Below are 15,642 nucleotides of genomic sequence, written 5' to 3' on the forward strand. Positions count from 1 at the left end.
TCAAAGGTAATGCCAAATGAGTCAATTTCTGGAAAGACTTCAGTAGAAACAATAAATTCTGACATTTTGTGCCAGATTTCCAATAAATAAATAGATAATTAAATAATCAATCTTATTTACTGTTAGGATTTGGAACAGGATGCCCTGTAAACAGTTCTGGCCATATCAATGGGAAACCAAAATGGCAGAGGAGATGATCTGAGTCCTAAATAACTTACACACCTAGGTACACAAAACTAAGCATTGGGTGCTGAACCATTACACTGAAACACTTCTTGACATTCACCAAAATCTCTGTTTCTGACAATCACAGTTTAGCTTTCTTTCTTTTAAGTTAGCTTTCTTTCATTACCATGATTTTGCAAAATTTTATCTTCTTGACAAAGCTGGTAAGCTCTAAAGTCAGTATATACTTGAACATATTCTTTCAAAAACTTCTAGAGCATAATCATTTAGATATTAGATATTTAGACATGATACAAATAAAACTCAGAAGTACTTATGAAAGGAACTTTCTTAAGAAGAAATTTTCCTGGACCAGTATTACCCTACTTTACATTTCCCTGAGATATTTCTTGAAAGGCAGCCAGTTACTGAGCAAAAAGAAGGTATTTCAGACATCTGCAGGGTTGATGGAGCTCACACTATTGACTCCCTTCTGAGTGACAGACTGGAGTCTCATCACTTCGTTAACAAGTGGACAAAAGGGGCTCTGGATTCCTCGGATGCCTCGTTTTATGCTCATCATGAAATAAAGCAGCTTGAAAAATTATGGAAATATACAAATGCCAACCATTCCTCAGTGAGGGAAACTGAAGAGAAAACAGCTGTGCTGTTAGACATTTTCTAAAATGTATGGATACACGTTCCTTTTCCATTCCCCTTGCTTTTCCCTTTCACCAGCACTGTAGTCTCTTTGAGACAAAAACCTCCAGAGAGTTTCTGAAAGTCCTTCCAAAAAGACTGGGATCTTTGTACTTTTCCGCAACATAAACCAAAAGTTGTTGATCAACAACAAGACATGTTTTTTTGTTTTGCTTTAAGCAACAAAACTCTAAGAAAGCCTCTTCTGGTTTTTGTTTGTCTGAAATGTACCTCTTGGAGGGGGGAAAAAAAAAAAAAAACCTCAACAGCAATCCCTAGGGTATGTCCAAAGGGGTACTTTGCTGATGTCAATGCACACACGCATCAGATGTGGCAATATCGGCCATCTCAGATGTACTGTCCAGCTTTTTCGCTCCATGAATCATAAGAGTCCACTCCTCTAGCACACGGGGCATGAACTTCCATTCCTTCATTTCACTGACAACACAATTATGAATAAACCAAAGTAAATGGGACAAGTGTGAAACAATCAAAACTCCTGACATCAAGACATAAACCAGACCATACACTTCTAACAAGCTGTCATTAGTGCTTAACGCAGAACAGAGGAGGCAAAAGAAGGACGTGGTTAATGGAAATTTGTTTATAGCTTAGGTATTAGACTTTGGTCTGAATCATACAGAGAGAGCCATTCACCTTCTAAAATACAAACTTCCTTCAAAAGCGAAAATGAGAATTTTCTGTATAATTAGAATCATAAGATATCCCAAGTTGGAAGGGACCCATGAGGATCATCACATTCAACTCCTGGCTCCAAACAGGACAAACTGAAAAAACAATAAAAAAAATCATAATAGCAGTTCCCCCAACGACAACTCCTAGTTATCCTATAGTTAGTTTCCTAATCCAAATTCTCCGCAGCCATTCTATTTCTTTTTTCAAAACTACCTTACAAAACCTTTTATTTAATCCAATAAAACCTTCAGTGCTTGAGGTGTGCATTTTCTTTGTTATTTTTTGAAGTCTTTTCACATTGTCCAAGATTTATGGCACTTCTTTGCCAGCCGTCACGCCAACGTGACCCACCAGGCATACCACAGGATTTCAGAGGGACTTCCCTTGAGCAGCACTCACCAGGTCAGAGTTTAACACTGCGCATAGCTGCACTGAGTGACATATTTACAACGAAGATGGCAGAGATGTGACCCACGTAATATCACGGCAACACGCCTTGCTGACGCTTTGAGCACTGACTTCTCCCTTTTCTCTGCTTCTGAGAACTGAGTTCTTCCAAGAAAAAAAAAAAATAGCTGTCTGATAGCAATGAGAGGAGGAGGGAGTGGGACTCAGAGCAAGTGCACAGCCTGACACCAGGGAAAGAGGGAGCAGCCTACAGGGAACGGGCTCACCACAGAATGCCCTCATCCCAGCCCATCAGCTATACCACAGATCCTAAAGAGGAAAACAGCTTTCCAATGGAAGTGTACAGAATGGAATCAGTACAGCAGTATCAACGCTGGAAAGATTTTCACCTGTAATTAACTAGTAGGAAAGCAGCATGAGAAGTCAGTTAAATAATTCTACTACTGATAAGGCTTAACAGGAAACGAAAGCACATATTAGAAACACTCAAGAACACAGAACTAGAATTACTGTGGCAGAACATTCAAAAATAAAAAAAGAAGGGGCAACAAGGGCAAGCCCTACCACAAAAAAGAAGGAAAGTGGTTGGGGCAGCCTGGCCCAGCCTGGTGAGCACAGAGCAGCATGCAGACTCATGGCCCTTTTCAACACACAAGGCTGAAGTGCCATGCAAGGTGAGGACCCAAGAGCAGCATCTGAGACCTGCCTTCAGCATCCAATACACCCAAGTTGTCTTTTCCCTCCGTGTCACATTTCCAGCAAATCCCCAGAGCTACTTCTAGGCTTAAGATTGCCTGTGTTACGAACGAATTACACTTATTTCCTGTAAAAATTTCCACATTTCCCAAATACAAAAGGCAGACCTGATGCTGTGCAGTCACTGGCCAGTATGCATGCAGAGCAGATCTTTGGATGGTAGGTGGTAAACCAGCACCGTGCTTTAGGCACAGACCTTTGAGAAGTCCAGGCCCTATGATTTACCCTATTGTTCTGGCAGCAAATGTATTTTATTACTGCTCATGCACATCTCTCTTTAAAACTGTATCTGAGAAAGACTAAAATGCAAACGTACCATACGCAGCCCAAAAGCTTCCTAGCTTTTTCTGGGAGCATCAGTTGGACTAATAAACTTTACCTACACACATTCTGTTAAACAAGCATCTTTACCCCATCTGATGCCAAACATTTCTACTGAAGGATCATGAAGTTGCTTCGCTCAGAGCGAAGTCCAACCTGGCAACACTGTTATTTGTGAACACTCTGTTGCAATGCTTCTTTGGAACTCCAAGAGGTTTTTTTTTGCAGATGGTGAACATCCTAAACTGGAACAGAATAAGAAGGGAGCTTTTTGTCACTTCTGTGTGCCCACACACTGCTCTCATCTCCATCGCTCAGGTCTTGGTCCCACCTGTGCAACTGTCACTGGGAGGGCAGCTTGGAACCAGGCAAAGGATTACAGTAACACATTTCACCTGTTTGCTGCACCAAGGCTCTGCAGGTAGGGCACTGCCTGCTCAGGGCACTCGCGCTGCCTAACAACTGTGCTCAGATTGTCAATCTAACAGCTAACCAGCAACTCCCTGTACCCGCTGCAAGGAAACAGGCATTTCACAGACCTGATGCCACATGAACAAGATCTGATGGCTGACAGCTTACAGAATGCTCTGAGGTGTGAAGGAAGGATCAGACACAGAGCACTGGCCTTTAGAGCAGCACAAGCCCCGCCAGCAGCCCGCTCTGCCTGTTCAGGGTCTCCTCGGGACGTGGTACCAGGGGACAAGCTGCTGCTGTGGAACCACAGGACGCAACTGCACCTTGTGTGCCCTTACCACATTCAATTATAAATCACACCATCCACAGTTTTCAGCCAGTGAAATGCTCTGACCACTATAATGCCTGTTTCCTTAAACATCTACACCTCTGTTCCCAACTACTGTAGTAAGAGAATAAGAACACCTCTATTTGTGAGAACATACACCAGAAAAACACCAGCTTCTTGCATCCTAGGTGCAGCTGGCCCAAAGAGCCAGTAGCTAAGTGCCACTGCACCCACTTGAGGGCCACGCAAACTAGTTTTGACACCTTTGGGCACACAGGCAAACCCCGTGCACCTGGCGAGCCCTGAGGCATCATCGGGAAGAAGACGAGGAGGCTGAGAACAGCCGGCCCAGGACAAGGCAGCGGTGTCCGTGCCGCTCCGGGCACCGACCGACGCGCAGCACGGGCAGGGACCGGCCGGGCCACTCACTGTGCGGATCGCTCTTCTCGCGGACGCCGTCTACTCTGCCGTCGGGATTGATGCGCAGGAAGAAGCCGCCGTTCTTACAGTAGAGCCGCTTGGGGTCCTTGAAGTGCCCGGGGGGAAAGGCGCCGCCGCTCCCGTCGTCGGGCAGCGCCGGCAGCGTGGTGATGCTCCCCGCCGCCCCCGCCGCCATGCGCCGGGCCCCGGCGGCTCCCCGCCGCCCCGGGCCCCCGCCGGCCGCCGCCGCCAGCCCCGGGCGGGCTCGCCCCCTGCCGCGGCCGTCCAGCCTCGCCTCGGCCTGGCCCCGCTCGGCTCCCGGCCCCTCGCGGCCCGGCCCGGGAGCTGCGCAACGCCGCTGCCGGCCGCCGGGATGGAGGCAGGAGGGCGGCGGGCAGAGCGCGGCGGCTGCGGGCTCCCCGCGGCACCGGGCTGCCCCCGCCCCCGACCGCCCCGCTCCACTCCGCGGCCGGGGGCCGGCCCGGGGGCGGGGGCCGCTGGCTGCCGGGGCACCGGGCGGGGACACGGGGGCGGCGGGGCCGCTCCGGCGGTAGCGGGATGATGGGGCGAGGGAGAGAGGGCGGGCTGCGGGTCGGGCGGCGTCTCCCCCGGCTTTGAACGGATTATTAAATCGGAGAGTTACGCAGCTGCTGTATTAAAATGCTTAAGTTTAAGATAATAAACTTGTATGGCGCTGTTCAAATCTGCACGGTGACCACCATTTCACTTCTATACATGCACCACAGAGACAAACTCGCTCCGCTCCATTCAGTGGCGAATCGAGCACCTGTTACCTCCAAAAGCAACACAAGACAGCTGGAGGGGCTCTCTGGCAGCCCCACCGCTGTACCTAACCCCAATATGCACGTCCTTTACCGTCCCACACCTCCCGGGTGTGAGGCAGACAGCTCCGCACACACCTGTTCGGCACAGAGGCTGTTTCTGCAACACCCAGCAGCAGCACACCCACACCTGTGCCTGGGAAGCTGGGAGAGCCTTCCTGATTCCGAGGCAGCACAGCAGCCCTGGTCCTATCCCAGCCCATACAGCAACACTCGTCTTTGCATTCCACAGAGCCGACATGCTCACGGAATATGCTGAGCCAACATGCTCACACTCAGACATGAACCAAAAGCAATACATATTGTCCAGCCTACACTATTTGCGATAGTGTTTTGCCAGCCCAGAGTAGTTTTGCTGCTGGCCAGACTTCCTCCAGGTCTGATCCCTCGCAAGCCATAAGCTGTAATTCTTTCCCAGAATCGGTGACACTGTGCTGTCCCCACACCCTCAGTCTGGAGGCTGAATCACAAGGAAGGCAGCACAGGGAGCCCAGTGCAGCCTAGGGTGTCAGCTGGCCACCCCAGTCGTGCTGCAGGCAAGGGGGTTTTGGCCTTGCTCACCAGCACCCCTGTCTTTATGTTCCTCAGCTCCTGCTTCTTGCTGCCCAGCCACTTCTGATGCTTTCTGCTACTTTCCTCTGAAATCTGAATGTTATCGCAGAACCCAAGAGTTTTACAGCCTCAGCCAACAGCAGAGATGCTCCTGTTTTCCCCTTGCTCTTTTGCAACAGAAGCTGCATTCACGATTTTTTTTGTCTACACAATGTAGGTTCTTCCAATGTCCTCTCTTTCTAAGAAGGGGGAATTATTCACATAGGTGAAGGGAAAGTGGGGAAAAAGCATCATTCTTAAACCTACGAGAAGCTTCAACAAAATAGACACTTTTCTAAAGAGTGAATGTTCATAGATTTGCTTACCCATGGCTGATACTCTCTCATCAGGCCATACACACTCTCACAGCGCTCTACCATTGGGGCTGAGGGATGGCACAGGCTAGGCAGGAGGCAACCTCATGCTGGGAGCACCCACAGCAGCACCTCTCAGCTGGCTGGAAGCCTGGATGTACGTTTTACAAGAGAGAGCCCTGATATATTCCAGATGCATCTGTAAAGAAGAATGGTAGAGACCAGCTCAGCAATGATAGGATGGCTTACCATTAATCAGTTCAAATCCCCTACCAAGTGATCCTTTTAACAACTTGTGCAGCTCTAACTGACTACCACTACAACGTATGGGCGTTAGGAGCTCTTGAGAAACTTGGTATTGGGACTTACAACTGTGTGACCTCAAAATAGACAACAGAGCTTAATGGAAGGTCATGTTCTCTCAGTTATTTGTACTCGCCTCAAGATCTGTCCCACTACTCTTTTTCTTTCTAACATATGTGTTTGTTTTTTTTTTTTTTCATTTCTCATCTTCAAATAGAAAACCTGTCAGTTTTTATTTTCTCCACTCTATTTTCTCCTGCACTCCAACCTTATAATATGGTCATTAATATTCCTCTTAACATTGAGTAAAACAATTTTGGCACTGGTATTTTCCTTTCTTGTGGCCTTGACCACATTATCCCCACCACCACCCTTCCTTGGCTCAGATCTGGCGCACAATTATACCCATACAGCAACTTCCCCTCCACCCAAGCCATTCATTAGCCCTGTTTTCAACCTCCTTTACGCACATTCTCATGACCTGCTTAAAACATAGTCCACGTTAGAATGCCTTGAACCCTACCTTCCTTCTACTTAAAAAGCAAATCTTAAATCTCTATTCTCCAGCCTGTTCCACTTATCTAAATTGTCTACCTTTTTGTGTTTATCTTGCATTGTTTAGCACACAGCTAGATTTTTAATTGCGTACCTCTTAGAGAGAAAAACTGGCTTTGTCTAGCACAGCTCTCATGCTCATGTGTCATACTGAATGTGAGGCGCTCTTAATGCACATCCAAACATGGCTTTTATTCAGTATATAATGCTTGAATTTTCTGGAGACTCTCAATAGCATCATCCTCAGAATACCTAAAAACAAAGAGAAAAAACAACAACAACAACAATAACAACCAACCAACCAACCAGCAAACAAATTAAATGATATATTTAGCCTGGTTACTGAAAAAACAAACAAACAAACAAAAAAACCCTTTGAGAAACGCAAGTCTAATCTTGGAGATTTTTCAGATTAAGGGTAACAAACTTCATTAGCTTTATTCCTTTATTTTTTTAATTCTGAATCAAAGTGCAAGACTCAGGTCTATGCCTTTCCCAGACTTCCCAGCAGATACTACCACAAATCCTGCCATACCACAACCCCAAGAAATTTCAGTCCCCTTTTTATGTCCTTCATTGTGCGGGGACCGTGTCTGCACAGTGTGTTGGTCACACATTTCACAAGGCTGCAGACAATCTTTGAGAAGTGTGAGAAAGATCTGACTGACCATAAAATTAAGTCAAACAAAAAAAGCCCTTCACTTCTGTAAAGAAAATTAAAGCTACTGGAAATTAACAGGGCACCTCAGCTCAACTTCCTTCCCACCATTAAGAAATACCAGCGCATGGCTTGCATCAGCACAGCAGCAGGAAATGTCTCCAAGTATTAGAGATATATTACTGCTTAACTTTAAATATGTTTCTTTCCTTCAATGTCTGAGCATGAGTTTAAGAATTCAGTAGGAATTTATCCTCCAGAATGCTCAATTTCTTCCGCATCCACAGCTGATATTTCTACTGTGAGTCAAAATTCACATTCTCAGGAGCTTGTTCAGATGCTTCATCTGCTTTGTATGACGGAAGCATACAGTCACATATCTCCCTCTAACAGTCTGAATTCGTCTTCTAAGTGTTCATTACAATAAAATGCAGCCTCATTTTTTGCTCTCCTACTATTTTTAAGTGCAGTTTATTTCAAAAAGTTTCTGTATTTTAAGTATTAACTCATATTATTAATTGCCTGAGATAGTCCTCTTGCACAGATATATTTTTTCCATGCAACATAAGCTCAACTTTTCATTTACATTTCTGATGACTTTATAACACTATTCAGCAATATCTGTTTTTATACAGAGGCTTGTTTTTTCCTTCTTAATCTTTTTTTCCCTGGTACAAATGAATTCTTATCTCCTCCCTGTTATAAACCTCTTACAGTTTCCATTCCATTTCAGAAGAATACTTCAGTGCTGTAAAGCACCAGTGGACACTTGCTGTGCCTTTCTAAAACAAAATTTTCCAAATATATGCTTACATATGGCCAAAGCTTTGTTTTGGGTTATCTTTACAAATGGCTGATGTTGGAAACATAGCAGGCCAAGATGGCTGAAGATAAGAGGACTAACAAACCGATGAGGCTTAAATTGGAAGGAAATCAAGTTTCTTGTGGTCCAAAATGATTGCACTTGGAAAAAGAACTAGACTGTCTAGAAGCAGGGATAGCTGTTGCAGATGTAGGAATTAAGTAGTGACCTCAAACAAGAAATAATGTTCTAAAAAGAAACATTATGGAGGTTAAAGTTCAGAATCAGCAGTTACCATTTTCCCTCTAGTGTATATGCATCTAGGATCTCTGTACCCACGTTACATATAGTAATACAATAAGTCAGCAAAATTACTCCAGAAAAAAGTAAGCAAAATCAATTTAAAGTCAAGATTGAGAATATGCAAGAAAAAAAAAAAGTAATTTTTAAAAACACTCTGAAATCGAACTTGATTAACTCAAAGAATATGAGTTCACATTGGATTTCAAGGAAACCCACATTCGTTAAGATATGAAAATCCTTAGTAGGGGCAATCCTAAATCCACTTCTTTCTCACAGCACTACATTATGACTGTATATCATTATTTAGGCATTAATTGCTGCTTATCTCATGCCACTGGAAAGGCAGGGGCTGGAAGGTCTCTAGTCCAGCTGCACTTCCTATCTGCACTACAGCGGTGTGGTTGAGCTGCCTCAGCATCAGCTCTAAGTCAAGGCAGTTTAATGTTAAGTTTGTAGTCCTGCCACTTGTCCCAAAGCAACCGTCTCTGCTTATTACTCAGACATGTTAGTTTCATCATATCCAACTACTCTGCTCAAACAAGGCTAGTTAGATATAAGTTGCAACAATTCTACTTACAACAGTTCTAAATATTTTCAGTATAAAGACTACTCTGGGAAAACATGTCTACGTCAGAGTGTTACACAGCCTAACAAGCGAACAGGAAATAGTAGAAGATCTCTGGCTGAATCTTTTTCCTCTTGTAACTTATTCTCTTGTCTTATTACGTTCCTAAGATTCAAAACTTCCATGTGGGCTAATTCTGCAGCAAGTCAAATCATTCAAAGGACTGCATATATAAAAATATAGGTGTAGGTAGAGCACATATTCTTCCTGTTCACTAACATGTTGTAGTAGAAGGTCAAACTGACTTCAGGAGGAATACAGCAAAAAAAGACTGTTCCCAAGGAACAGGAGTTAACACATTATGCAGCTTTTGTCATTTTGCATGTAAGAGCGAGGAGAGATGAGATCAGTGAGATGTTATAAAATAAACAATGTTATTTTACTATATCATGGATTTATTTTCTATCACTTGCTCAACTGAAATCTTGTTCCGCATTACCTCTGCAGAACACATTAGCTGGCAGGTTGAAAACATCTAGAATAAAGAAAACAAAACCCCAAATCTCTCTCTTGGTTATAATCTGTACTTGCTGATAGTATTCCAGAAGGCATGTCACAACTCTCCAGTTTGTTTTCTCTTTGTTTCAGGGCTGTTTCCATGGATCCCCAAACCTAGGCCCCTCTGTAGGGCTCCCCAGAGCACAATCCCACACAGCAGCAGGTCACAGACCAAGCATCACATGCCGAACACAAACAGAATTCCAATAGTAAATCAACATGTTAAATCTATTGCAAATACAGTTCAGGATACTAGCACACTAGTATTTGGGGAAAGACAGACAGGCCCTGGAATGCTATTATAAGTGCAAAGATATCAGGCAGTCTCATGCTACATTAGCTTTTAGTTCTAGCAAAGGAGGAATATCCCAAACAAGTTTGAGAAACCATTTAGTGCTGGGATGGATGTAATTATTACTATTCCACCACACCTATCCACACAATGGCTATCTTAAGCGAGAAGCTTTTTGGAGCTCTCCCTTTCATCAGCTATAAAATCATTCCTACATGTCTGTAAGCTTCACGTTATCACATCGGAACCTACATTTCTTACAATATCTGAAGTTACAAGTACTGTAAGTGCAACTTAAGCCAACTGGCTCTTGTGAAACCTTGTTTGTTTCTTGGAGAGAAGCTCAGAGCATTTCTTTGTGGCTGTTTAAAAAACTGTAATCTTCTGTCCAAGGCCAAAACAGAATTTGTTTCCTGCCAAAAATAAATGACTTTCCCAATACTGTTCAGGCTATTACCTCAAACCTGGCTCACAATAGTTAACTTCCAGCCATCTGGGAGGTTAAACTGCTCTGTGATCTGTCCATTTCTATACAGAGGCAGTATGGATTACATAAGTATCGTATTTAGTTCATGTTCATGTCTCCCTAATGCCTGAATTAGCCTCCCTATTACACCCTCACCAATTTTATCAAATGCAACACTCAATGGAAATATTGTGAAAAATATGGCCATCTTTGAGAACAAACTGAATAGTAAAAAGAGCCTCCATGTTGCCACATACTTCTTATCCCAGTGACATTAAATTGATGCAAAAATGGATTGTGCTTCTTCACCTCTAATGGAACTTCCATGTAAAGATGTTGCTGTTTACAGACAAGACAGCAGATCATCTGCAAAGTGACAGAAGAAGAACCTGCTCATACTGTACTATGATTATGTTGTTTTGCTCTGAAGAAGCTGTATTTCCTGGCCAAAAAGCACCAATGAATGCTGAAGAATTTTACTCCAGCTTCACTGTGGCTGGTCAGCTACCAACCTTGTCCTGTTCAAATGCCAACTGTGTCATTCCAGCCATTTCCAGTTAGTTAAGATGTTAAGATGGTCTAGTTAAGATGGCATTTGGGAAAACTCTTCAGATCCCTGTAATGCTACAAATCTATGCAAGAAAAGCTAATCTTGCCTTAAAAAGAATGTTGAAGGTGCAAACTTCAAGCAACAGAGACAGCGAGGTGAAAAGTAGGAGTTACAGGTGACATTACCATTCTGAATCTTTTGTGCGACGCCTGGTCTGTTGGTGTTGTTAATCTGCCTTAACTCACAAAATCTCTACTGACACCCAAAGTTAGTTATCAGCTGATAATACAGAGGAAGTTGGGCCCACTAGCTTTGCCACAGGCCACAGTTATATGACATTAAAAGTAAAGGGCTGTCTCCCACTCTACTGAGCAACAGTAGTTGGGGTCAACATATGCATGCCAGTAGTGTATTTCACTGTCTTACAACAGAAGCCAAATGGAAAGGATCTGTAATCCTCTGGAGACCCAGGAATAAAAACTAGGAGGACACTGAAATAGGCACAGACTTGTCTTCTTTTCTTTTCTCTGATCCACCCTCCACCTCCAGCCTGTCTCATCTCCTCATCCTTTGTCCCCACCCTGTTCCTTTCACATCCTCTGCTTTCAGTCGCAGGTTTCTAGCTTGTTTCTAAATCTTTCCTCAGCAGCTCATGCCAAGCTCTGTCTTCTGAACTACTTTTCCTCTGCATCTCACTATGGCTCCTAGCCATCTGCTCCATAGCTAGGTTTTCTTTCCCCATTTCTTCTTAATTCCTGCTTCTGTTCTTGAAGTTCAAAGCCTAGGTTCTCATTCTCCAGCCAACTGTTGTAACTTTATAGCCTAGTTTTTTCCATAAACTTTCCCCATTCTTTATCTTAACAATTCTCCTCCTCCCAGTAGTTCCCACCTCCCTATATTTCACTCTCCCCCAGTCCCATCTGATTGAGCAACACTATCACCTGCCTAGGTAGTGCACTTTGTTTACAACAGTTTTCCAGCTGTAAAATAGGGCTAACATCACTGATCTAACTGAGAAGGTAGCACTGGACAGTTCACAGGCGGCTCTAGTGGGAGCCCTGCTCCTCAGGCCGCTCTGCTGCACTTCTCTTTCAGCTCAAACCAGCCCTGGGGACCAAACACCACTCCACACTGCCATGTCGCTTAGGGTCCCACTGTCCTCAGAATGCAAAGGTAGGGTTCAGAGGAAAAGAATGGCTGGTTTGGCCACTTTCCTTTCAGCTATTTTCCAGCCCTTCAATAAAGAAGTTCTAATTGAAGTCATCCTGAAGCATCTGGACCAGTTTAGGAACTATATATAAAAAAAAAAAAAAAAAAAAAAAAAAGTCACAAGGCTTCCTCAAAAGTTTTGTAAAACAAGATGAAGCTTCAACTGTTCAGTTTCAAATATGCATGAACTCCAGTCTGACAAAGAGGCAGGAAAACTGAAATCATTTTTAAATCACATCTCTTACTTCAAAACCCTTCCTTCTTCAAGAAGATACTATTGCATAGGATTCTCAGCAACTGCAGCCAGTGTTGATGATTCCTTTAATTGTGTTACACATCTTTCATGTCAGTTTCTCCTAATATGAAGTTTGGCTTTCCTTTTACTAATTTCTTATCCATTGTTGCATTTCGTACTGTTGATGTTGAAATACAAACAAACAGGACACTCACCTCCGAGGTCTCTTCTTATGACATCAGTGTGTAGGCTGTGCAAAAATCAAGGCATCTGTTAGTCACTCGCACCATCTGTGTGGGCCTGTAGAAAAGAAGATGTCATCTCTCATATGGTTTTATACAAAACAGCAACAATCCATATTCAGCTGCGCAGATTAAATGGATCCCTGGAGGAGCTTCAGCCTGCCAGAGCGTGTGCTTGTGGGTGTCAGTTGTTGGGGGTCAACTCTTCAAAACACAGTGATGAAAAACTTCTTGTTTGTCCAGAAAATAAATTTGAGGGTGGTGGCAGTCAGTTTCACAGACTACAGTTTGTTAGCCAAACTATGCCGGCATTAAGTAGCATTTAAAAATCTCAGGGCCAACATCCTTTCTCAGTTTTACTGACGTAAGAAAATTTGCTCTGGGATGATCTAAATACAAGAAAGGAGAAAGTGATGATATCGTTCCTTTTAGGTTGTGTCTTCCCTGGCCTGTCTGAAGCTACCACCATGCTGTTCCTCACAGCAGGGAGCAAGGGAACACAGAGCTTACTGTGCAAAGGGAAAGTCAGCAGGTCTGTGTATGTCTCACTGCACAGCAAGAAGCCAGCAGAGGGAAGACAAGAAATGCACAGGACATACCCCCAGGCCACCTCACCTATTTGTTTGGAATTTAAGATAACATTCTTTTTTGACTCACACCCTTCAAACAGCACCTCTCTGGAAGCCTGTAAGGCATTATTAGTCACTGAACAATGCTTCTCCTTTCTTCTTTATATATTGAGAGCTACTTTTTTGGACATTTTTTCTTTTTTAACATACCGAACTCTGATATTTATTTTCAGATTAAGAATATAGTTTATTACTAAACAAACTTGTTTCTCTGTTAGTGTTTTTATACTAGTGGCTAGTTTCGAGACACTTGACAATCTGTGTCATCATCCTGCATGTTCAAGTACAGCATATTACATATGATCTTGTCAGGTCACAAGTTGGAACCTTCAGACCAAGATTCTCCAAAATCCTCTATTTTTTTTCCCACCACTTCAGCTGCTTTCTTTTCAGAGAATAGCACTGTTAGCACCTCCACCCCAAGTTATTGGTGAACAATGCACAAAACAATTACAACGAATTCTGTGGTTCTCAAAAGTCAACTCTTTTTTTTTTCTAAATGAGAAATCAATAATGCTCATCTGACCTCCACAGAAAAATAAGTTAATGCATGAATTGCTAGTTTCAGCAGATCTGTTAAGAAACTGAAAATCTTACTAGCACTGAATTGTACAAGTGCTTGAAAACATCTTGAAGTTTTCTTCTGAGAGGAGTTCTGTAGAGGAACAGTCCCAAAGTCAAAGAAGGTACAGGGACCATCTCCACGGCCCTGATAAACTCATCAGGGACTCAGATGACCATAAATACTTTTTCCAGTTGTGGCTGCAAAATGGAGAGCGCACAGAGAAGCAGAGAACCGTGATCTTTAAGAAACAAAAGATTCTGCAATTGTGAGAGAAGAGGAATGCAGTTTGTCATCGTATCCCAAGAGTCAGGAGTCAGGTTTCTACAATATTAGATACTCAATAAAAAAATAAAAAAAGAAGATGAGCCTGCTGAATACAGCCCAAGAGCATTTTGTTACTAAAGCCAGAAAAGAACTTCTGTTATGGTTTTTTTTCTTCTTTTTCTTTTCCTTTCCTGTAATTATCCTCATTTCTTAGTTTGCTACATCTAACAGCAGGTGCCTTTGTCTGGTTTCTAGAATAGGTCCCCCAGCTCCATGATGGCAAATAGATGAAACAGTTAAAAGTATCATTAAAAAAAAAAACAACACAACTTGCAGGAGCTAGAGATAGCAGAGAGGGTAAAATACATATATGGGAAGAAATGGAAAATTAAATATAAGGAACGAGTTGCTGCCAATGAGCCTATAGCCACTAAAAGACTCAATATAATGTCAGAGTCATCATTTCATCAGAAAATTAAGTTAGTCATCTAATAAAATCTGTGATCACATTAAACAAATAGTTCAACTAGTATTTTGAACTAATTTGATTCCATGTTTAAACTGTACAGCCAAGTGTTACATGACAGACATACACGATTAGTAAATGTTCCAATGGGTCAATTGGATTTACTCAGGAGCACGATTTAAAGCCTTGCAAGATAACTATAACTAAATTCACTTCACTGGAGTGGTTAGCTTGATGACAATACACTTTAAGTAATTTTTTTTCTGTTATTCTTCCTTAAACTTTTATATTCATTACTGAGCATTACTTACTTCCAAAGTTACTTTCCATTTTGCTTGTTTTTTGAAATATTCCATTCCCAGACAACAACTCCCATGGTTCTCAAATTAAGCATTTAAAATTGCAGTGCTGACATGCACCTAGATCCAAGTCCTTTAAAGATCTACTGAACTCTATCAATTCATCATGGAAGCAATTGGTTTTAAGACATTTCTGTCAGTTCTTACTAGATGTTCTGACCCTATCCATCACATATGTGTATTAGCTTGGTTCTAAGACAGCAAAGAGAATTGAATAATTATTTGAAAGAAACGCTGATGAAATGATTTCCATAAAAGAATTATAGTCAGCATAATTAGTAGCTTTATCCAGTTATTTTTAAGCAATTGTACTTAACAGATGGATGTAATTTTTCATAAGAAGAAAAAAAAAAAAAAAAAGAAGTCCCTGAAATTTTATGAAGGCATGAGCAAGTACTCCATTGATGCCACAGGTCCAAAATACAATGTCCTTGTAGAGGTCCAGGTACAAAAACTATATTATGGTGCCACAAATTAGTAGTTTTGATCGTTAAAATTAATAAAGCAGGTTACCTTTGTTCTTATATTCATCCACCAAAATAGATCAGCACAAATAGTCTCTAACTATTTGTACTTCAGTCTTTTTAGGCCAACTTTATGTAAGATTTATTAAAATATATATATATATTTAACATATATTATGATGTTTGGATTAGTACCATGTGAG

The 15,642-nt window shown here is 42.4% G+C and overlaps 1 protein-coding gene across 1 annotated transcript in view; it reads right to left on the reverse strand.

The window, feature by feature from the left end:
* FGF2 (fibroblast growth factor 2) overlaps positions 1 to 4,740 on the reverse strand; it is a 28,774-nt gene extending 24,034 nt beyond the window's left edge. Inside the window, exon 1 of the mRNA XM_003205699.5 lies at positions 4,217 to 4,740. Within this exon, the coding sequence (XP_003205747.3) occupies positions 4,217 to 4,403 (187 nt within the window). The 5' untranslated portion in view covers positions 4,404 to 4,740. The remainder of the gene's footprint in view (positions 1 to 4,216) is intronic.
* Between the last annotated feature and the right edge of the window lie 10,902 nt (positions 4,741 to 15,642).

Source organism: Meleagris gallopavo, chromosome 4 (assembly GCF_905368555.1).
Source record: "Meleagris gallopavo chromosome 4, MGAL_WU_HG_1.1, whole genome shotgun sequence".
In the NCBI taxonomy this organism is placed as follows: Eukaryota; Metazoa; Chordata; class Aves; order Galliformes; family Phasianidae; genus Meleagris; species Meleagris gallopavo.